This window comes from Rattus rattus, chromosome 2 (genome assembly GCF_011064425.1).
Source record: "Rattus rattus isolate New Zealand chromosome 2, Rrattus_CSIRO_v1, whole genome shotgun sequence".
Lineage (NCBI taxonomy): Eukaryota > Metazoa > Chordata > Mammalia > Rodentia > Muridae > Rattus > Rattus rattus.
Genome location: NC_046155.1, coordinates 78,680,471 through 78,703,323, shown reverse-complemented (window position 1 = coordinate 78,703,323; position 22,853 = coordinate 78,680,471). Strand labels below are relative to the sequence as shown.

At 43.4% G+C, this 22,853-nt stretch overlaps 1 protein-coding gene across 5 annotated transcripts in view; it reads left to right on the top strand.

The window, feature by feature from the left end:
- Tnrc6a (trinucleotide repeat containing adaptor 6A) overlaps positions 1 to 21,797 on the top strand; it is a 152,595-nt gene extending 130,798 nt beyond the window's left edge. For 2 of the 5 annotated variants that reach the window (XM_032892712.1, XM_032892713.1), the window contains exons 7-25: positions 355 to 531; positions 1,278 to 1,453; positions 2,542 to 2,574; positions 3,916 to 3,996; positions 4,812 to 4,863; positions 7,233 to 7,375; positions 7,770 to 7,916; positions 8,075 to 8,212; positions 8,834 to 8,962; positions 9,424 to 9,501; positions 9,683 to 9,890; positions 11,472 to 11,603; positions 13,442 to 13,600; positions 14,072 to 14,212; positions 15,488 to 15,595; positions 16,499 to 16,720; positions 18,025 to 18,095; positions 18,614 to 18,753; positions 19,072 to 21,797. In XM_032892712.1, coding sequence (XP_032748603.1) covers positions 355 to 531; positions 1,278 to 1,453; positions 2,542 to 2,574; positions 3,916 to 3,996; positions 4,812 to 4,863; positions 7,233 to 7,375; positions 7,770 to 7,916; positions 8,075 to 8,212; positions 8,834 to 8,962; positions 9,424 to 9,501; positions 9,683 to 9,890; positions 11,472 to 11,603; positions 13,442 to 13,600; positions 14,072 to 14,212; positions 15,488 to 15,595; positions 16,499 to 16,720; positions 18,025 to 18,095; positions 18,614 to 18,753; positions 19,072 to 19,447 — 2,711 coding nt within the window. In that variant the 3' untranslated portion in view covers positions 19,448 to 21,797. The remainder of the gene's footprint in view (positions 1 to 354; positions 532 to 1,277; positions 1,454 to 2,541; positions 2,575 to 3,915; positions 3,997 to 4,811; positions 4,864 to 7,232; positions 7,376 to 7,769; positions 7,917 to 8,074; positions 8,213 to 8,833; positions 8,963 to 9,423; positions 9,502 to 9,682; positions 9,891 to 11,471; positions 11,604 to 13,441; positions 13,601 to 14,071; positions 14,213 to 15,487; positions 15,596 to 16,498; positions 16,721 to 18,024; positions 18,096 to 18,613; positions 18,754 to 19,071) is intronic. The other 3 variants (XM_032892715.1, XM_032892714.1, XM_032892716.1) reach the window with 3 other exon arrangements.
- The last annotated feature ends 1,056 nt before the right edge of the window (positions 21,798 to 22,853 follow it).

Here is a 22,853-nt window from a genome sequence, read left to right as displayed (position 1 = left end):
TCAGTAAAATGTAATTAGTGTAACTTTACACTGCACCTGCCTCAGGTCTCAAGCTTTGGTTCAGAAGAACCTGACGTTTTTAGGAAGATGATTTGCTATATTAAATTATTCAAAAGAGTCTCCTCTTACACCAGATGGCAGTTTTGAAAGAAAAGGTTAAAACGTTATACAGTTATATTAATGCAGAATAATTTGTGTTCTTCACAAAATATGCCTCTTGCTTGTCACAGCATCATTTTTCAGTTGTGTGATGTGAAATTTTTCATCTCGCTTCCCAAGTCCTCTTCCTTGTCCTTTATTTGAGGTGTTTCCTAATGTCTATGCTGATGACTTTTTTTCCCATGCTTTCTAAAGGCTGGGGTGAGCCTTGGGCAGAGCCTTCTACTCCAGCCACGACTGTGGATAATGGTACTTCAGCCTGGGGCAAGCCCATAGACAGTGGTCCCAGCTGGGGAGAACCCATTACTGCAGCATCCAGTGCATCCACGTGGGGCTCCAACTCTGTTGGTCCACAATCATTAAGCAAATCTGGTAAGTCATCTGTGATTGTTAGCAGCCATTTTGTAGTGCTGATGATAAACTCATGAACTACATTTAAAAAATGGGCTAGTGCTTCTAAATTGTCACTACTGATGTATTTCTCAAAAGTAACTAAGAATAATTTACATATCCTCCACCAAATCTAAATTCTTTTGTTTGATTATTTAAAACTGAATGTAGCAGCTTTTATGCCGTTCAGCTTGAGAGACTAGATGGTATAATGTGAGACACGTGTCCAAACCATCAAATCTTACAAGGGAAGGACCCTGAAATGTACATCAATATTGTTCCTCTACCATGTTGGGCTCAGGACACATTATGGGAGCCCCAAGGCCTGTGTGTGTAGAGATAGATGTTTGTTCTACTGTGGCTTCAGTACCCTTTGAACAGCCTTGTAGAGAATACTAGTATAGACAATTGTCTTTTCCATCTTATTCACCCTCTGTTCTTTGTATCATTTTAAAAAACCAAGTAGGTATGCATAAGAAACCACTATTGCTCATGATTAGAAATCCTAAGATTTATGAAGACATGGAAAGTTTCATTGGATGTTTAAATAAGTTCTTTCCAGTGTCTTTGAATATAGTCAAAAAGTACCTTTTCTGTTACATGCATTTGAGAAGTAAAGATGTGTATGGTTTAGCTCCTATGTCTCTGTACTTTGAAACATGCCTGACCTCTTGGAGAATTTTTTTCTTAAATTCTGTTTGCCTTTGTATCATAAATCTACAAATCAGGACCCAAATCTATGCAAGATGGCTGGTGTGGTGAGGACACGCCATTGCCTGGAAGTCGCCCCACTGGCTGGGAAGAGGAGGAGGATGTAGAGATTGGGATGTGGAACAGTAGCTCATCTCAAGAGCTTAACTCATCCTTAAACTGGCCACCATATACCAAGAAAATGTCATCCAAGGTAAACATTTCAAGAGCTTTGCTCTTGCAACTTCAAATCTCCAAGGTAGTTTACCCACAGAAAATTAATCTATCTGCCCGTTTATGGCAGTCAGTACAGTCCAGGCAGCCCCCAATTTAGGTATAGCCTCTTGAATGGGCAGCTACCTAGAAAAACATAAGACCATGGGAACTTCCTTTCTCCCCACTGCTACAGCTCAGGATTTCTCTACTCCTCAGCTCCACCAGTACTGCCTTGGGCAACAAGCCCCACGTGGTGCCAACAGTGGTGAGGATGAAGAGAAGGGCAAATCCATGTTGACTTTCCATTTCACTGCCAGTTCATCTCCGTCATCCATTAACGTCCTCACCCAGAGTCACCATTCTGTTTATTCACTAACCATCATTGTCCCTTTCTCATCCCCAAGGTCCTGTGATGAAAATCCCTAGGAAGGGTTTCCGTACCCGGCTTTACATGAGAAATGGGTTGCACTTGTTAAAAACATAGTCTGCTATACCCTAAGGTCTTCTCAAGTTTTGGAAATTGCAGCAGCTCAACGAATATGTCTGATGTTGAGCCAGGTTCAGGAACCACTGGGTCCTGGGAAGTAGTAATATTGGGGCCTGGGGGCTGGAGGTAGATTCTCCTGGGGACATCTTTCTTTTAAAATAGGTGCCCAGTCTCACAAGCAACTCCAAAATGTCCTCATCACCCTATTTGATTACCTTTTGAGGCCCTTGAAAAGTCATATATTTGGTGGGTACTTGGCCTAACTCAAAGCCAAGGTTGGTCCGTTTTAATCCTGGGATTCAAAGTCTAGGACCTGGCATTTTCATTTTATAATTTCTTCCATTTGGCTGGATTTGCCTATTGATGCCTGGCCATGTAGCTTATGACATGCTTGTACATGTTTTACATGAATCATTTGATCCTCATAACCTTCTGAGATACGCTACTGAGGAGGAAGTTGAGACTGGAGAAGGTGGTGACTGGCCCAAAGTTGCATAAGTAGTAAGTGATAGAGCAAGGACTCAGCTTAGGTCTTGCGATTCAACACCTTGTTCTTCCCACTGGACCATGCTGTTTTGTGACTTTGTCTTTCCTTACAGGGTCTGAGTGGCAAAAAAAGGAGAAGGGAAAGGGTGTGTAGCCTTTTTACTCTTTCTCCTTTGTTTCTACTAGTAAAAATCTTTATAGAGAGCAGCTGCAAACTCTCATTTAGCTTCTGCTGTGTGCCAGGTACTGTGCTTGGTGCTGGGGTCAAAATACACTGAGGAGCAGCCCCTTCAGGGGCGTCTATTCTCTGGTGGGGCATCAGGCAAGCACACGTGTGCTGGGATGTAGAAGATGCCTGGGGTGGCCTGATAGAACTGAAAGATTTCTAAAAATGACAGAGAAAGCTGGCTCTGTAATTAGAGGAAAGATATATAGGAACTTTATTATTGGCGAAGTATGGAGCCAGTGAAATTGATAAGAAGGCAATTTACCATGGCTTAAAGAAAAAAAAATGCTGACTGATGTTGGTGTGAAATACCAGTTGCAGTAGAGAAAAACCAGAGGTAGGGATCTCAAGAGGCTGCCACATCATCCCAGGTGGAAAGGAAAAACAGTTAGAAATAGATTTAAGAATAGAAGGGGCAGGGACTGACAGCTGTTCAGACCATGGGAGGAAGTGGAAAGGGGAAACAGGGAAAAGAGGCGCCTTCAGCATCTTTGGAGAAGGTTAGGTGCTTGCTTTAGAGACGATCTGCCTTTGTGGGGAGTTAAGCTGTGCTCTTTCACAGTCAGAAGGAACAGGTAACAGCATTGGGAAAGGACATTAATACACTGAGATGGTCCTGTGGTCATCATGTCAGTGTGAGGCCTAGGTCTCTGTGGCTCCCAGCCTCTCTCTGTGACTGCTGCCAGTTCTCAGTTGTAATATCTGTACTGCTCAACCTACCACAGCAGCCCAACTGCTGCAGGATATCATGTTCTTAACAACACAAAAGGAAAGCATTAAAGACACTATTGTGTGGAAACATTTAGTGGGTGTTTGGGAGAAATGTTTTTTAAGTAAAGTGTTCCTTCATGATTAAATTATGGATTACATTAGTTTGTTAGGACTAAGCTGAGAATCTAATTTTTACTTTGGTATGAGAGTTCCAAAACCCCAAATGATGATACATGTCAAGGAGCACAGTCCATCTATGAGGCGGGAATGTCCCACGGTCCTCCATTGCTTTTGTCTTTTCCTTCTGACTGCCTGCCTTTAGAGATCTCTCTGTACATTACAGCTATACCAGAGGCCTGGAGCAAAGGAAGTTGAAAATCAAATGAGTTTATTTATTTAATTGTTAACACCTCTGATAAGAGTTGATTGAAGGAGAAAATATTGGCTAAAAATGAGAGTTGGGAATTGTCTTAAAGTTTTACTAGTCCATCATGATGTCTAGATAATTAGAGATGGCCATGGCATCTTCTCTACTCTTTTATTTACAAAGGGAATGATGAAAGGCGGAAACAAACAAGAGGACGCGTGGATAAACCCATTCGTTAAGCAGTTTTCAAATATCAGTTTTTCAGTAAGTATATTTTCTTAGCAGCCAATAATTCCCTTTTTAGTAGTGGCTCATAATATATCCTAGTTTTGTTTTATTTTATTAAAAACTATTTCTTGGGCTGAAGAGATGGCTCAGTGGTTAAGAGCGCTAACTGCTCTTCCAGAGGTCCTGAGTTCAATTCCCAGCAACCACATGGTGGCTCACAACCATCTGTAATGAGATCTGATGCCCTCTTCTGGTGTGTCTGAATAGTGTATGACAGTGTACTTACATAAAACAAATAATACATCTTAAAAAAATTTCTCATCTTTAAGTCTTTAAAATATGAATCAATTAGAGTAAAATTAGCCAATAAGACTTAATTCTTAAATTTTATAAATTTTGAGCAACATCTTAAGACTACACTAAAACATAATATATTTTAAAAACTAGGACTAGAGAGTCAGTTTCATGGTTGAGAAGACTCGCTCCTCTTCAGAGGAGCAGGGTCTGTCCCCAGTACTTGTGGAAGGGATTCACGCCCGCGTTTACTCTAGCTCCAGGATGTTTGAAGTTCCGTTCTGGCCTCTGCATGAACTTCCACATCTGTGCCAAACATACAGAAATAGACATTTAAAAAGAGAAACTTCGGGGTTGGGAATTTAGCTCAGTGGTAGAGCGCTTGCTAGGCCCTGGGTTCGGTCCCCAGCTCTGAAAAAAAAGAAAAAAGAAAAAAAAAAGAGAGAGAGAGAAACTTCATCGGCTGCTTGCATTTTAGGTGAAGAAATAAGGAAAGTTCTTCACTCTTTGTTTTTACTTGGTAAAGTCTGCTAACACATCGCTTTTTTCATCTTCAGAGAGACTCACCAGAAGAAAATGTACAGAGCAATAAGATGGATCTTTCTGGAGGTGAGAGAAAAGTCAATCATTCTGATCTGTATTTATCACTGATAAGCAGTCCTACTTGTGCTATGGTCTATCTGAAAGAGCCCTCACTCGGTGCAAGAGAGCAGCCCTGCTTCTAACTTTAGACTCATTGGTGCTGCGCTGTGTGAGCATGACTGAGTGAAGTGAGTGTGACTTCCCTTTAAGGGACATATCACTGTGCACATCTCAGAAGGTGCTAGTATCAGTCTTTTGTCTCAAAGCCCCATCAAGAGGGGTTTATTGAGGTGCAGAATGTAGTCATCTGGATCAGAGGACTGCATAATAAAGACTTTCCTAAATGACAGAGACATCTCAAACCATTGTCAGAAATGCCAAGCAGTCCTTGACTAGGGCCAGAGTGGTGAAGGAGGGCAGGGCTGGAATAGGTGGTGCAGCCTGGCCAAAGTGACAGTGCTCGATAACTAGGTGGCGGCTGATCATTCTGAAATAAGGGATTAAGGTAGGTGTGTGTTTTCTTTTCTTTTCTTTTTTTTTTTTAATAAATGTGTTTTCAATAAATATTTCCTGTTTCTGGTTTTTTTTTGTTTTGTTTTTAATACCCTCCCTACTGGTCCTTTCTACACACTCACATGTATGTACTCATGTGCACATAGCAGAGAATAGGCCAGATATAACCGGTGGGAAACCCAGAGAGACTTGTTGCAATAGCTATTTGATATTTTCAAAGCTCCAAACTGAAACAGAAAATGGAAAGTAGGATCAAGTTCAAGAGAAGTTGGTTAGTTATCCCTACTATCAACAGTTAGTGATGGAAGGCATAGGAGATTGTCTAATGAAGTGTGAGTCAGCTTTGCCTACATAGCTTATTAGACGGCAGTACAATCAGGAGAGATAGTACAGCAGGATGGAAGAGAAAAGATGATCATAAATGAGAAATTATTGACTAACAAGGAATTAGAGTATCAATGGATTGCCTATTTAAAAAAAGCAGAGAGATTGAGATGGTATCCAGAAAGGACAGCTATACTGTGTATTGCTATCCTGGCCTAGAACCAGGCAGGTGTGCTGTGTCTTCTGATGAGGTGAGCCCTGCTACAGAAGAAAGCATACCAGAACTGGGAGTCCAGGCCTTTCTTATGGCGTCTCTCCTGCACTCTACCCACACAACTTTGTTGCCAACTAGCAAAGAGCCGGCCTAAAATGTCGATTGCGAGGGGTGGATACTGAGATGCAATAAGTAAGGTAATAATTGGTACTGTGTTCCCTAACCCTTGGCGCCTCACCTTCATAGGCCTTCTACTGCACACACGTGAAATCGAGCACAGTGGTGAAATGACCCCATGCTCCAGTCTGACACAGCAGCTTGCTTTCTTATGAGGAAGAGAGAATGCAGAGTCCCCATTGTGTCACTGTGGAAATGACCCTTAGTTCAGCCAGTTTCTTGCCTAAAGACTAAATTAGAGTTAACTTTTGAATAGAGCAAAGCGGGAAAGACAAAGAAAATGATTGGCCTGTACAAATGAACACAAATTTAACATCCTGTCAAAATGAGATATACACTGTAGGTGGTTTCAGGTAGGACCAGAAGTATTTCCAATGCTGAAATTTTAAACTTAATAGTATTTGCACAAAGCACCAGTTGAACATTAGAATCCAAAAACCTATACTTTGGGCAACATCCACACAGAAACTCTTTAACACTCAAGGCAGACAGACACCATGAACTCTTTCCTTGTCTTGCTATGATTACAGCACTGGTCGCAATGACCAGCTACTTACATGTCTCTTCATTCTAAATTCACTTTTTTGGACTACTCTACGTAAACATATCAAGATCTATTACCTGTTGTATTTTGCCACCCAACACAGAGGATGTCCTAGAACAGTGGGGGGGGAAGGAGCACGGCTTAAGGAGGGCTAGCACACTTGCTCACGCCTCACTGGTGGGCGGGACTCTACTCAGCTCCTCACATATCTCTTTGGGAAAGAATTGAGAAGGGTGTGGTTTGAAATATTGATGATCTGGGGAAGGTTTTTCAGGTTCCAGAGGGTAGACTATTGAAATATGTGATGTAGCTTAAGAAATTAATGTCATTTTAAAAGTTGTTTCTGTTTAAAGAAACTTTTCCTTCTGTTGGTATTTTGATGGTGATAGACATCTCACATCATTTGCAATGAATAAATGGGTTAGATTTTAGGATTGAGAAAATGTGGAGAATTAAGAAGGTGAGTGTTACCCTTACGATGCAGAACTTATGTAATGGAAATGTAGTTTTTGCATATTCTTGTTAAAGCAGAAATTGTTTGATTTTGGAAAGGGAACATTCTTTTTTTTTTAATGGAATAAGTTGGATCTCTTCCCGCTGGTGATAGTGTTTTGCATTTATTAGGAATGTTACAGGACAAGCGGATGGAGATTGATAAGCATAGCCTGAATATTGGTGACTACAATCGAGCGGTCGGGAAAGGCCCTGGGTCTCGGCCTCAGATTTCCAAAGAGTCTTCCATGGAGCGCAATCCTTACTTTGATAAGGTACAATCTTTCCTTCTTTCTTTCTTTCTTTTTTTTTTTTTATTCTGAGAATAATCAACCATACCCTTAGTAGTATAATATTTAGTGAAAATATATATACTATAAAAAGTATACTCAAGTGACTTTCTTATTAATGGAGTTTTAGTTTATTGTTTCGTTTATATCTCAGTTTAGCATAGACCTTTTGTTTATATTTTCTTCTTAATCCCATGAAATACGTGTTTGGCTCTTTTTGTGTGCTCTAGAATTAACACTAATCTGATCTCTTCTGTTTTCTACTTGTTTCCTGTTGGTGCTGGAATGTCATGTGACCTCTGCTCTGTTCCTGCAATGATTTCTCCCTTCTACTTGTTTGCTTGGCTGGTGTTACACATCTTTCTGTCTGTCCAATCAGGATGGCATTGTAGCAGATGAATCCCAAAACATGCAGTTTATGTCCAGTCAAAGCATGAAGCTTCCCCCTTCAAATAATGCACTACCTAACCAGGCCCTTGGCTCCATAGCAGGGCTGGGTACGCAAAACTTGAATTCTGTTAGACAGGTAAGTCTAGATGTGCATTACAGGCTTTCTCTTGAATGATCTGTCTTAGTAGTAACGTCTCTCTTGTATGTAGTTACTGTGTTTAAGCAGTAGTATCATATAGTAATGAGTGTCTTTCCCTAAAGAATCACTTTGTCATTTTGTTGTTTATTTTCTAGAATGGCAATCCCAGTATGTTTGGTGTTGGAAACACAGCAGCACAACCCCGGGGCATGCAGCAGCCTCCAGCACAACCTCTCAGTTCATCTCAGCCTAATCTTCGTGCTCAAGTGCCTCCTCCATTACTCTCCCCTCAGGTGAACAAGCTTCTGGTCCACTCCTCCACTTTCCTGGGAAGAACCTTGAATGAGTTTATGTTTGGGGGCTGGAGTGATAGCTCAGCATTAAGAGACGTCTCATCCTCGTGGCCACTCCCAACTGTCTATCTCTACTCCTGGGGACTCTGATGCCCTCCCCTGGCCTCTTTGGTCATCAGGAGTGCATGTGATTTGCTGACATACATGGAAGCAAAACGTCCATTCACATAAAAATAAGTTAAATTTAAAACTTTATGTTTGAGATGACCACTGGACATCATAATAATTTTTCACATTTTGGGGGTTCTGCAAGTGCTAATTAGCTGTTTTTTCAGAAGTGTGAATGAAGGATAAAGAAAATTAATGGTTATTTTAAACTATACCATTTTCATTGTAAAACATTGCTGGGAGAGCAACAGCAAAGTCAAATAGGTTAGGAGTTATCCTTGCCATTTTTAGTTGCCATGAGAAAGAGTGTGTGTGAGAACGCATACTGGATGACTGTAACGACTTATGGAACAACCATTATTTTAACTGCCCTGTTGATAATTAAGTTGCACCATACATTTAGCTAGTCTGGGAATTACAGCAACATTATTAACTTACTGTTATGATCCTAAGGTTCCAGTTTCATTGCTGAAGTATGCACCAAACAACGGTGGCCTGAATCCGCTCTTTGGCCCTCAACAGGTAGCCATGCTGAACCAGCTATCCCAACTAAACCAGCTTTCTCAGATCTCCCAGTTACAGGTAAGTACTTACTGTCTGCTTGGTATGCAGTAGGAATTCTGTATTAGACACTGCAGTACACAGAGGCAGCACAATTAGAGCCTGCACAGAGCTGGCAGCATGTCAGAAAAGATGAACCATGAACCTACATGAATTATAAGACATTTTCAGGGAGATAGAGGGATGGAAGAATGAGAAAACAATCCTGTAAAGTGCGAGCTGGGGTGAAGGGATGCTTTATTGGTGTAGTTTAACATATGCAAAGCCCTTGGCTTTATTCACAGTACTGCAAGAGTGTTGGTGTTTTGTTTTGTGTTTTCATTTCTGGAACCTAGAAGCGATATTCCATGGGAGGAGGTTACTAACTGAGGTGGGGCTTGGGTGTGTAGCATAGTTCTACCAGGTCCACTGCCCATAGTCATCGTCAAGCGTTCTAATTGGTAACAGCTGAACAGTGACAACCCTTTTCTGTCTTCTTTCAGCGATTGTTAGCGCAGCAGCAGAGGGCACAGAGTCAGAGAAGCGTGCCTTCTGCTAACCGACAGCAGCAAGACCAGCAGGTAGATCAACCCTCTCCACCTGTCATTGAAGAAATTTTATTAGTCTGCTCTTTGCTCAGAAGTCATAGTAGCTATAGAACTTTAATTGGTGACCTTTCTCCTGAGAAGGGGGTGAGTTCAGAAGTGAAGAGTGTGTCCCTAGAAAGACTCCCACAATTTCCCCGCATTGTTTTGTTTGAAGGGTCGACCTCTTAGTGTACAGCAGCAGATGATGCAACAGTCTCGTCAGCTTGATCCAAGCCTGCTGGTGAAGCAGCAGACTCCGCCTTCTCAGCAGCCGCTCCATCAGCCAGCCATGAAGTCCTTCCTTGACAATGTCATGCCCCACACTACACCCGAGCTGCAGAAAGGGCCATCGCCAGTAAACGCTTTCAGCAGCTTCCCTATAGGTGAGTTCCTGCTTGGCAACCATGCACATGTGCCTTCACTGCCTTTGCAGCTTTGTCCTTTAGCACAGCACCAGGCTTAGACGCCCCTGATTGGACAGTAGCACACTTTCCTCTGGATTAAGTCATCTTCATGTGTCAGAATGTTCTACCTATTGGAAGGAACAGACTAAAGGACACACTCATTTTCAGACTCAGACTGTAGGATGCGCAGGGGCAGGAAGACGCATGATAGTGTTGTTAGGAAGAGAGGTGGTATGCAGGCACTGCTCTGTGGAAAATACTAGAAATAGTCCCGTTATGTTGTCACTTGTCTTAGGAGAACAGGTATGAAGAGAAATTGTCTTTCATTTTTTCCATTGTATAACCAGGCTTTTCATTCATTGAGGGAATTTAAGGCTTGTGTGTTTTCTCTTCCCCAGGTTCCTGATTATGTTTTGATTCTTGGTTATCCATACCTCTTTTGTCTTTTATCCCTCCCCCACCCGAACAACAGTTTCGTATAAATGAGTTGTTACTCATGAGTAGTTTGTTATTACCGCCATTTCCATTGAAGACCATTAGTTCTCCTAGCATATTATGGGCTGTAGACAGTGCTTGGAGTATGCGCTTCTGCTGGTGATTCTCTGTTTGGGAGGTCCTTTGGTATTACATAATAGACTCTCAGCTAGGACGTAAGTCCTTGGGATGGTTAGCAGAAGCAGTTTCCATGTCAGTTAAGCTGTGCTAAACACTGCAGAAGCCACTGATGATGAAGGGGAGTTGCTTCTCTTGGCAGCCTGTCCCTTCTGCTTCATTCACACAGACATCACTCTAGCTTGTAAGCAAAATTTGACCCACTATCTTAATTTCACAAAAAAGGTTTTATTGGGACAGGGCTATGTTTGTTTTAACATTATCTGTGGGTGCTTTTGCATAGTGACATAGGGAAGCCTGTATAGCCCATACATTCTCTAGGTTCCTTTTGAACCTTTATGCAAAATATTTGTAAATTGTTGATCTAATCTTTAGGTCAAAAAGCACAAATTTGATTGCTTTCTGCAAAAATGGAACTTGGAATGACTTCAGAGAATTCATATTGCAGGTCTAATATCAGAATTGGAAACCACTGAATTTCTAATAAATTGCGCCTTCAGATGCTGGAGTCTCTCTCAGATGTTACTGTAGGAGCTGGGAGCTGTACTTTTACATAGCATCCTTTGGCTAGTGAGCTGTCTGGAAATCCATCAGTTTGCAATCAAGGAATGGTGATTGAGAGTGATCATAATATTATACGTGGCATTCTGGGGAGATGGCTAAACTCAGTGCATTGACAAACTCTGCATGGTCCCCTTGAAACTTTTTTTCTACTATTTGGGGAAGTTTTTAAATGATCAAGCTTGTGTGGGGGAGTAGTCTTCTACGTGTGACAGCTCTCACTATCCCTTGTGGTTTGAAAATGGAGTACTGTGGAGCACTAGAGTAGCTACAAGCCAGGCACCTGTGACCTCACTGCACATTTGCAGGGTTGAAAACATTAGGAAGAAGACGTTTGGTAGTAGAAGGAAATATGCTGGTTTATAAGATTTAAATTGTGTTTTCAAGGCTTGAACTCAAACTTGAATGTAAATATGGATATGAACAGTATTAAAGAGCCACAGTCACGACTAAGGAAGTGGACAACAGTGGACAGCATGTCTGTGAACACGTCTTTGGATCAAAACTCCAGCAAACATGGTATCAATTATAGCCTTAGACTTGTCTTGAAACAAATGTGGAGTGGGTGTGGAGGATGACTGCTTAATGGGAGTGTCTGCCACTAAGCCGGACAACCAGAGTTGAGTGTTTAAGACCCATTTGATAAGAAGACAGAGCCACCTCCCCAGCTTCTCCTCTGACCTTCACATACACTCTACACACACTGTAATTCACATACACTCTACACACACTGTAATTCACATACACTCTACACACACTGTAATTTCAAAACCAAGAGGTGAAGAGTTGGCTCAAGAGTTAAGAGCACTTACTGGTTTTCCAGAAACTTCCAAGTAGAAAACAAATTGATTTCAATTATGCTCTGTTATAGAGACATAGGCTGTATTAATTTTTTAAACATCCCATTTTCTCTCTTTAAATAACGTATTTATTCTTTGACAGTATAAATTGTCATATAACATGTATGTGTGTTTGTGGGTGTTTTTGTAAAACCACCTGCAACAACTGTGGAGGCCAGTTTATGCTGTCTTCTGGCCCTGTGACCTGTCCTTGAGTGTTCCTCCCTCCCCACCGCAGTCAGTGCCAATAGCTCTTCATCTGGGAGTGAGACTTTGTGTCCCTGCTGTATGCACCTACCATAAATTCCCTTCTTGATGGTCATTTAGGAGGTATCCAAGTGATTTTATTGTCCTTATCTTCTATTTTTTAACATTCTCTGAATTTAACTTGGTTTGTTCGGTTATATAGCATTAAATGTATAATTTAATGTATAAGCAATTTTCTGTTTGATTTTACTATGTATCCCAGGGTGGTTTTGAACTCAAAATCTTCCTACCTTGGCTTCCCAGGTGCTGGGATTTCAGGTGTATACTAACGTATCTGGCATCTCACACACATGTCATAGGTTTAATATTCATCTTTTCAGCAGCTAATTTAATTTCTTAAAATTACCTATTTATCTTCAAAAGTGGATGGGATTTCCTGTGCCGCCTTAAGATGATTCTAGACTCCTAGAATGCACAGATGAATAAGTACTTGTGGGCATATAGTTGAACTTGTATACTATAGATGTTTCTGCACACACTTGCCCTAGAGAAACTCTTTTGTTAGCAGAGGTAAATGTGGACACCCATGGTACAGTATAATAAGTACTCTTAAGATGTTTCACATAGCGTTTTGTTAGAAGTCTGAGACAGTTCCATAGGAATGCCTGGGTGTACTGAGTCTTGAGAGGCTGTTGATGATACTCAACCCTAAAGTCTTAAACTTAACCAACTACTAAGTTATAGGAAGACCAACTAAAAGAGAACTGCTTGATGTCTGCATCTGAGCTGGAAAGGAAGCAGAAGACAGAGGAGCAGATATGGAGTAAAACTTTTAGGCCATAATGAGATGGGGCTGGAGTGACAGGGCACATGGTTAATCCAGCTTTCCACTTGATAAAGGACCTCAATTTACTTTCCAGTACCAGTGTCAGGCAACTCACAGCTGACTATAACTCCAGCCCCAGGAAATCAGGCACTCTCTCTCTCTGCCTTCCATGAACTCAGACACACACACAGACACACACACACACACACACACACACACACAATTAGTAGAGATAGAGATCTGGCACTTGGGCAAAGGGTCTGTCTTCATCAGAATGAAGTCATAAGCAGAGAGGCACAGAGAAAAGGAGCAACAGGAATCCTGGAGTGACTGATTCTTCCCACCTACTTTTCATGTGATGTGTCAAAATCCTTGCTTACTGTCTGTCAGAAAGCAGAGTGCTCCTTTTCTCTTGCATCTTCGTATAATGTACTGGACAGTTTGGCATCCATCATCACATTTCATCATCATGTTGTTCTTTGTAGGTGCTATTTCAAGTGGTTTTAGGCTGGAAGAGTCTCCATTTGTTCCCTATGACTTTATGAATAGCAGTACTTCACCAGCCAGTCCTCCGGGTTCAATAGGAGATGGCTGGCCACGTGCCAAATCGCCTAACGGCTCTAGCAGTGTTAACTGGCCACCAGGTAAGATGCTTACAACCTCTCCATGTCTAGTCTTAGCCACGGCTTAACCTGGTTCTGTGGTCAGAATTGCTGATGTGATGCAGTGAAGAGGCAGGCTTGGACTTGCGTCATGGACTACATGCTCCACTTTTCTGCTCTAAGCAGTGATGGTGGATGAATCCACTAGCTGCTGGGAGGAGTCTCTTGAGAACCTCTAGTTGGTGGTCCTTCTCTGACTGTCAAAGGACTCATTTGACACTTCGGATCACCAAAGGTGCATCTCTGGCCTGCTTGAGGTGCTGCAGTGCTGTAAGGCTAGAAACTCAGAAATTACTCCAGTTGTATGAATAAGCAAGTTAAGATTAGGGGTGTGAGATACTGTAATACCAGCCTGCCCTTTTAGGGTGTTGTCACACAGAATTTAGAAATGAATGTTTGGATATTTAATTTGAATTTTAAAGCTGTATACTAATTTTGAACTTTTATTTGCAGAATTTCGCCCTGGTGAACCATGGAAAGGTTATCCAAACATTGACCCTGAAACTGACCCTTACGTCACTCCTGGCAGTGTCATAAACAGTCTTTCAATTAATACTGTGCGGGAAGTTGACCACCTCAGGGACAGGAACAGTGGTACGTAGGGCGTGAGTTGGTATCAGGATGTTGTGCAGCAACATGGGATAATAACCAGGTCAGGGTGGCTCGGGAACCTTTAGGCAGGATTCCTTCCCTTACACCCACAGGAGTTGTGACACAAAAACGCACTAACTGGCTACTTTTAAGATGATTTGCATTTGTGCCTTGAGTAAGTGAACACCAAGGAAATGCAAACATTTACTTTCCAATAACACTGTCAGTTGTAGCTACCGTCAGTTCTGTAGTTCACTTATCCTTGAAATGTTGATGTGCTTTCCTCAGGATAAACAGTCTGCCTGGGATCTCAAAGCTTCTAACCGTGAAACTGAGACGTATTTTCTTAAGGATTGTCAAGTGCAGTAACCCTGTGGTACCTTGGGGCTGTTTTTCAGCGTAGGTGTATATGAATATTCTGTCTATTGTTTTCTCCTAGAAGAAAGATTAGTGAAAAGAGTTACTGAAATATGAAAACTTTTTGTGTAAAACATATTCTTCTTTCTATGTCCTTGAGTAATTTACAAAGAATGTAAAAGCTAACAGTCTTTACTAATACAGAGTTTATTAAGGTAGCAAGGGTTTGTCATATCCAGTGCTAAGTCAAGAATCCTGTCATTCTGAAATAACAGAATCTGCATATGATTGTGTAGAGGTCATGAAAGCCAATTCAGCAGAAGATGGTGAAGACAGCAGAAGTGAGGCACAGGAGCAGGTTCACGGGGAGTTCAGAATCAGTTGCTTATAGAAGCTGTGTCTTTGTGGGAAGAATATTCTGAAAGTAAAAAGATTAGATTTGATATGTAAAAAAAAAGCTACAACTAAAAGTTGTGAGTGGAAGGGTCAGTGTATCTAAATGGAGTGTAGAGTGAACTGTAGGGACCGACCTGGGCCCAGGCGATGTCCAGCTGTAGGCAAAACTAAAGGATGAGAATATGTTAATCTTGGGTACTGCCTGTGACAGACTGCCTTGATAACCCGTCTTGCCTGTACAAAGTCATTGCAGTTCAGAGTTAAGAGATAGGAACAGCAAGAACAGCCTCTTCAGTGCCCGGTTCTGGAAGGAGAGCCTGGCTCATCTAGCCACTGCACACTCTCAGGGATCAAGAAGAAAATGCCTGTTCTAAGTCAGGGCAGAAACAATCAGCAGGAAGGAAGCTGCTGCCTTGAGCCCCATCTTTAATTCAAATCCTTTCAACTCCTATCTTGGGGCATGCTGTGACCCTGCAACTTCCAGGCACCGTTCTCCGCTCTGCTAACTGGACTCTTCTTCTGCAGGGTCATCCTCATCCTTGAACACCACGCTGCCTTCAACTAGTGCCTGGTCATCCATTCGTGCCTCCAACTACAATGTTCCCCTCAGCAGTACAGCACAAAGCACTTCAGGTCGGCCCTCTCAGAAACTGCCTACCTGTGGCTTTTCCTCTGCTGTCTTCTCAGGTTGTTGGGGAGTGTTTGTGGTCCTATCGAAGTGTGGCAAACATCATTTCTCCCCTCTGAAAAACAGTCTACATCTGCCATCTGATCCACCTCAGCCCTGTGATAAAGCACCGTTTAATCCAAAACCTTCTGAAAGCCATTTGTATTACTTATTTTCAATCCTTCACAGACTGGTAGTTGTATAAAATATGGGAAGTGGGGATTGGGAGGTACTGTAGGAATGAGTGCGTCCTGGAGAGTTAGACCTCTGCAGTAAGCTAGATGGCCATAGCACCGGGTTTTCCGTGTGCATCTACTACAACTCAGGCAAACTGCTGTGGCCAGGCTGGCTTCCTGTAGCCACACTTGGAGGAGCCTTGGTCTAATGGCCATGTTGTGCTTTATAATAACTTAAGTCTGAATGATCAAGAGTTGCTGAAAAGCTTCCCACTACTTTCTCTCCCCCTGTCTTTTAACACTGTGTTTAACATAGTTGTCTCTCCCAGTAAGCATTTGCTGTATGATCTTGCTAACTTGGAGTAACTGCTATAGCCTTTCTCCTATGAGTAAATGATGAGCTTAAAATGTATTTGTGGCCTGTGTCTCTCTCAGGGGACCAGTTGGCTAGGAGTCCACATAGTCTTATAGTCTGTGTTGTAATCTCAGAGACGAAAGCCCAGGTCCTGAGGGAGGATTGCCAGTTTTTCTCCTGTAGGCCTTTAACTGGATCTAGGGTTTTTGATAGTTTTTTTGTTTATTTGACTCACTTTTCATGGTATAGTGAATATTATTGTGAATTTTCTCTTTCTAACATTATCCCACCTTTTTCAATTTTTCTTGTTTTCTTTTCCCCTCTTCTCCTCTGAGTAGCCAGAAATAGTGATTCCAAATTGACGTGGTCTCCTGGTTCAGTTACAAACACCTCTCTGGCTCATGAGCTGTGGAAAGTCCCTTTACCACCTAAAAACATCACTGCTCCGTCCCGCCCACCTCCGGGGCTGACTGGTCAGAAGCCACCCTTGTCTACGTGGGATAATTCTCCCCTTCGTGTAGGTGGAGGATGGGGAAATTCTGATGCCAGATATACCCCAGGTAGGACACAGTAGCTACGGTGCTTGATTATGGGCTGTTTGTTGAATATTGGTTAGTACCGGCTCTCCAATTTAACATGGACCAACACTGTCAACTACGGGTCACACTCTCTAAAGGCAGAGTGAGCTTGAACAGAATTCCTAGTTCATCCCTACCTTTTACAATTTTCTTATCTTTAGGGGTCTTGACTATTAAGAATGTTTAGCCAAACCTGTGTCGTGGTGCTTGCCTGAAATCCTAGCAGAGGGGGGAGTGAGGGTAAGAACAGTAAGTATGAGGACATGGTGTCATCTGTCCATGAGACCCTGGAGATCCTGTCTAAATAGATAAGAATGCATACCCAAAGCAATGCTAGTGGTGGGTGATCTCTTCTCAAAAACTCCTTGGGAATGTTTTTGTTTGTTTGTTATTTGTCTGTTTCTTTTTGTTCTTTTGTTGTTTGCTTGTTTTGTTTTGTTTTGGTTTTGGAGAAGAGGTTTCTCTGTGTAGCTCTAGTAGGTCCTAGAACTTACTCTGTAGACCTAGGCTGGCAGGAAACTCACTGAGCTCTACCTGCCTCTGCCTCCCAAGTGCTGGGGTTAAAGGTGTGCACCTCCTCAGCCCCAAGGGAATGCATCTTAAAAGGTCTGTTGGTTTCCCTCTCTCATGGCTGGCTTGCAGAGCAAGACTGTTACATAGAACATTAAGCTGGGTAGGCTCTGTAGAAATTGGGCTCTTTTGGGTAGTAGCTTGGCCTGTCCCAAGAATGACCATGAAGCTAACTGTTTAGCAGATATTTGAAAGTGGAGGTGGATGTTATTGAGGTCAAGCAGACATAGGCCTACAGTGACATACTGTGAAATACCTGTAAGGAGTCATGGGGCAGGTAGTTCTTAATTGTATTTAAATGTTACTTTCTAAAAGGAAAGGGATTGCCTTGGGGGGTCATACAAGAAAGCCTCAGTGGGGAACTCACTTGGTAACCCAGACAAAATCAAAAAATGTCTGGGTGATGCCAAAGAGTTCAGTGCCTTTAAAGGTTCTTGTCTTAGAGACTCATGCAGAGAGGCTGACCTGAGGCCTGCCCTTAGGGGCGCTATTTGGAAGCAATTTGCCCTAAATGAAAAGATGCCACGGAACAGAGGCACCGGAAGGTAGGGGTCAGCACCTGGTCCAAGCTGGAGCAAGCCTGTGTCACAGGTCTTTGGGTCAAGTAGGCAAAAGAGAAAGAAGCCCAAATTCTTGCTGACTGAAATTAAGTGTGTTTGTCTTTAACAGTCGTTCAGGCAGAGCTGTAGGATGCTGACTGCTTTTTCTTTGTTCAGGCTCCAGCTGGGGTGAGAGCAGCTCAGGGAGAATAACCAATTGGCTTGTTCTGAAGAACCTCACACCTCAGGTAAGGAGGGACCCCACACAGTGGGCCAGGAGTGCTTAGTGTTCCGAACAGGCCTGCCATTGGTCACCAAGGCTAAGCAGAGGGTAGCATTCAGCTGCGTCCAGTTCCATCCAGTGGATCTCATGCAGTGGCTCTCATGTTATGGCTCTCATGCAGTAGTAATCACGCTGTTATATTTAGGGCAGCACAACACCTCTGTCTTACCAATCCCGAGTGGTGCTGGGCTTTACAGGTGTGTCTTTGTGGGATTATATCGCCCCTCCAGAAACTGTGGCCTACTCTTTCCTATCTGAGCATTTTCTTAGCCCCTGGGCTACTCCCACTCCTAGGGAGCAGCATCTTGAGGTTCTGTCGGGGTGTGGGGGGATATGGAGCCTCTCCTGGGGTGATAACTCATCGCTAGCTCTAGGCCCACTGCACATAAGGAAGGGGCAAGGGGCACTGAGCCTGGCATGAGAAGGAGGTACCTTCCAGTGGCTCTTAGAGTGGAGCCCCTAACCGTGTCCTGCTCTGTCTAGATTGATGGCTCAACTCTGCGCACCCTGTGCATGCAGCATGGCCCACTGATTACATTCCATCTGAACCTCCCACATGGAAATGCTCTGGTCCGTTACAGTTCAAAGGAAGAGGTAGTGAAGGCACAAAAGTCTCTGCACATGTAAGTCGGCCCCGACCCCTGTAGACCTGCCTAGTGTGGCCCTGGAGAGACTTAGGTGGAGGGATCACTTGAGCCCAGGAGTTGAAGCCTACTTCAGGAAGTATAGCAAGACCTTAGATCCTGGAGCAGCCCTTGCATCGCCCGTGGGAGGCACTCTGGTCTGGATACCCCATGGCCCCTGCTGGGACACTCTCTGGGCATGGAGCAGGCAGGGCTCCTTCTGCACCTCCTTGGTTTTCTCTCAGAGCAGGTCCCACTGCTAGTTGAACCTGTGAAGCTATGCAGCTCGAAGACCTCATGTTGTGCCCTTTCCTCTAGGTGTGTGCTGGGGAACACTACTATTCTCGCTGAGTTTGCCAGTGAAGAGGAGATCAGTCGCTTCTTTGCACAAAGTCAGTCTCTGACCCCTTCTCCTGGCTGGCAGTCTCTCGGGTCCAGCCAGAGCCGGCTGGGCTCCCTCGACTGTTCCCACTCATTCTCCAGCCGGACTGATCTCAATCACTGGAATGGTGCTGGGCTGTCGGGAACTAACTGTGGAGACCTTCACGGCACTTCCCTCTGGGGGACCCCACATTATTCCACAAGCCTGTGGGGTCCCCCAAGCAGCAGTGACCCCCGGGGAATTAGCAGCCCATCCCCCATTAATGCTTTTCTTTCTGTTGACCACCTGGGTGGGGGTGGAGAGTCCATGTAGCCGCATAGGGATAGACGTAAACTGTGACCTCAAGAAGAGAAGGAAAGGAGCACTAAGGGGGGCTCACCGCCTGCAGCAGGGCCGCCTGTGGGAACAGCTTTTCCTGCACATTTTCCACTTTGTTTTCCCCAAAACATATCAGTTTGAATACTTGAATCATGCAGGCCAATATTATAATGTGAAAGGGTATCTATCTATTTACACTCCCAAATAGCGCCATACAGCTAACCGTGTGGAATGAGCTCACTAGTGTATTCATCATGTGTAGCCTTCGGATTCCTTCTTTCCTTCATTTCCATCCCCCATCCCCACCTTTTATTTTTATTTGTATTTTTTTTTTTTTTTTTTTTTTTTTTGCAAAACCGTTTTGGGCTGATGTATGAGCTTTTACCTTTGCACTGAGTGGCGTTCTCCCGTCTGAGCGGCAGCGTGGGGGGGCAGCTGCTCCAGTGTAAATGTTTACTCAAGGATGTTCCTAAAGGCGTGCGCTCTCTACTACGCCTCGTGTTGCCTACCTTAGTGTGGTGTCGTGGAGTTAAAGATCAAGTTGAGATACTGACGTAGGGTTCTTAATGAAAGTATTGCACCAGTTTTTTCATGTTGTAAAACTAAAGAATTTCGCTCTACAGTTTGAGAAACTGTGGCCACCGCTGTGACCTGCAGCCCGCCTGCTGCCCAGGTCGGGCCCTGCACTTTGAACAGGCTTTCCATGTTGTTTTGAAGGTTCCCACGGTGAACCTTCTTGTTTACAGATTTTTTGTTTGTTTTTTGAGAAAAAAAAATGTTTACTCTTCCATCATTTAAAAAAAAATTAAAAGACAAAAAAAAAAAAAAAGCGGAGGGTGGTTAAAGACACTTCTATCTCTGGGAAAAGAGCAGCATTGGCCATGTTCTTCTGTTTTCTATCCCCGTCCTGAATCAAAGAGCATGGTTCTCAGGAAACCAGTCCCCGGTCAAACAATCTTGTAGTTTCTTATAGGAAAGAAGAAACCCAACTCTTAGCACTGATACTACGTATTGCTCTGTTCAAGATTTTCTCTGCCAAAAAAAAGAAAAAAAAAAAAAAAAGAAAAGAAAAACCGCGCTTCGAGCTGGAGTTGCCGCCTGCTTTCAGATGCTGTCCTTTAGTAGTGGGTGATGATGGTTTGCTAATCGCTAGGTGACTTTTGTAACCCCATCAGTGGCTCTCATGTCTCTGCTCTCTTGTGACTGTGTTCATGTTTAACTGTTGTACCTTAAAGCCGAGATCAGTAACTATGCATACTGTAACCAAGACATTGGGCTTACAGAGTTGTTTGTTGTATAAAAATTTTAAATGTTGTTGCAAACTAACGAGTTACACCATTTTAAAATTTCTTTCCTCCCCAGCCCCTGTTGTTCTGCCCACAAATGGTATTATAATGCTTGCTTAGTCAGAAAGACTAAACAAGGGTAAAGTTTTAACAGTACAGAGTATGCCGTCATTTCATTGCCTTGATTCTAACGTTTGTGTCCTAAGACGCAAAAGAGGTCAGTGGCTTTTAACTGTTTACAAATAGGATGTGATTGTAAGTGTACACTTTGGTTGTGTTTGAATTATGAAATCTTCAGATAATAAACCATGACTTTTTGGCTGCTCAACATTAATTGTCTCTTTTTTGTGAATTTATTCGTAGGCTCTTTTATAATGAAAGTTACAAAGTTGCTGCATGTGAGAGGTCTTCTCATAGAGCAGCAGATTAAAAATCTAAGCAAATATTTGAACGTTTTACCTGAACTTCTCCACAATCACCCTGAGATAATGTGAGAACAGTGGAAACTGTAGCTTGCTCCCTCCTCCCCTGAGCATCTTTGGGAGCTTGTTGCTCAAAGCTCTTCTCTGGCTTCACCTTCCCCACCATCTGTGCCCATCTCAAGCCTCAGCGGGACCATTCGGAACACGAAGCTTACTGACTTGACAGCATCCTAGCGTTAACCTCTCATACCTCACACAGTGGGGATGCCACCACCTGGACTGGCCTCTCTTCCCCGTGCCCTCCGCCCCTCCTCACTGCAGGAGCTCTGGGCGCAGAACCTGTATGACTTCAATCACGCTCCACTTGCCAGGTGTAAGCTAATGTTGGACACCGTAACCTAAACAAATGTTTAACGCGTTCGGTGTGTGTTGACGTCCATACTGGTTTTTCCAAAAACCAAAGGTAGCTTTGAAAAACCATGTGTGGAGATGTTTGGAACATTAAGCTGAGTGACCGTTAGGGGCTTTGAGTAGTATATAACTGACTTCATGACTTCGTTAATTGTATTGTTAAAAGTGTTTGGGAGTTTTTTGCGCTTGTTATGTGGAAATAAAGTGTTTGATTTAAAAAATATATTTAAGTGGTTTTGATACTTGCCTTATTCTTAATAACTGCTTCTTATCACCATTGGGTCTCCAAATCCCTCCCAGTTATCAGTACCTCATTCTTAGCCGTCCCTTCCCACAGGCCAGTGTCTGACAGACCTCCAACTGCTGACTGACTGACCCAGGCCCAGTGCAGTGTGCTCCCACTTCCACTTCAGCCGGAAGCTGCCCTGCAGTTGCTCTTCCCTCCATGGCAGACCTCCCTGAACTTGTCCTCAGACACGACCCGCTCACCTCTGCTTGCTGCAGGGCCAAAGGCTCGCTGCTGCTCTCTCCAGTTCGAGGAAGAAGTGTGGGGTTGGGGATTTAGCTCAGTGGTAGAGCGCTTGCCTAGGAAGCGCAAGGCCCTGGGTTCGGTCCCCAGCTCTGAAAAAAAGAACCAAAAAAAAAAAAAAGAAAACAGAAGTGTGAGCCGCTCTCTAGCTCCACCCCTCCATCTGGGGCCTGGGGAGTCCTAGCTCCACAGACAGTTGTTAGACTTTTTTTTTTTAAGACTTAACTCATTTTATGTATGTGAGTACACTGACACTCTCTTCAGACACACCAGGAGAGGGCATCAGATCCCTTTACAGAAGGTCGAGAGCCACCATGTGGTTGTTGGGATTTGAACTCAGGACCTCTGGAAGAGCAGTCAGTGCCCCTAACCACTGAGCCACCTCTCCAGCCTCTAGCTTTTGTTTTCTTAATGTCTGTGTGTGGTGCGCACACCCATGCCAGAGGAAGACATTGGGTGTGTTCACTGCTCTCCACCTTCTGCTTACTACACACTGTTTCTTGGACAGCCTCTCTGCCAGGACCCACAGGCCTCACTTAAAGAAGCTCACCATAGTATCTAATGAGTGGTACAGCCTTTAATCCCAGTGCTCGGGAGGCAGAGGCAGGTGGGTCTCTGAATTCGAGGTCACCTTGGTCTACAAAGCAAGTACTAGGACCCTCAGGGTTACATAGAAAAACCCTTTCAAAAAGACCAGGGGCTTGGGGAGTGGGCAAGGGCAGGTGTGGTAGAAAATACTTGCCAGGCTGCAG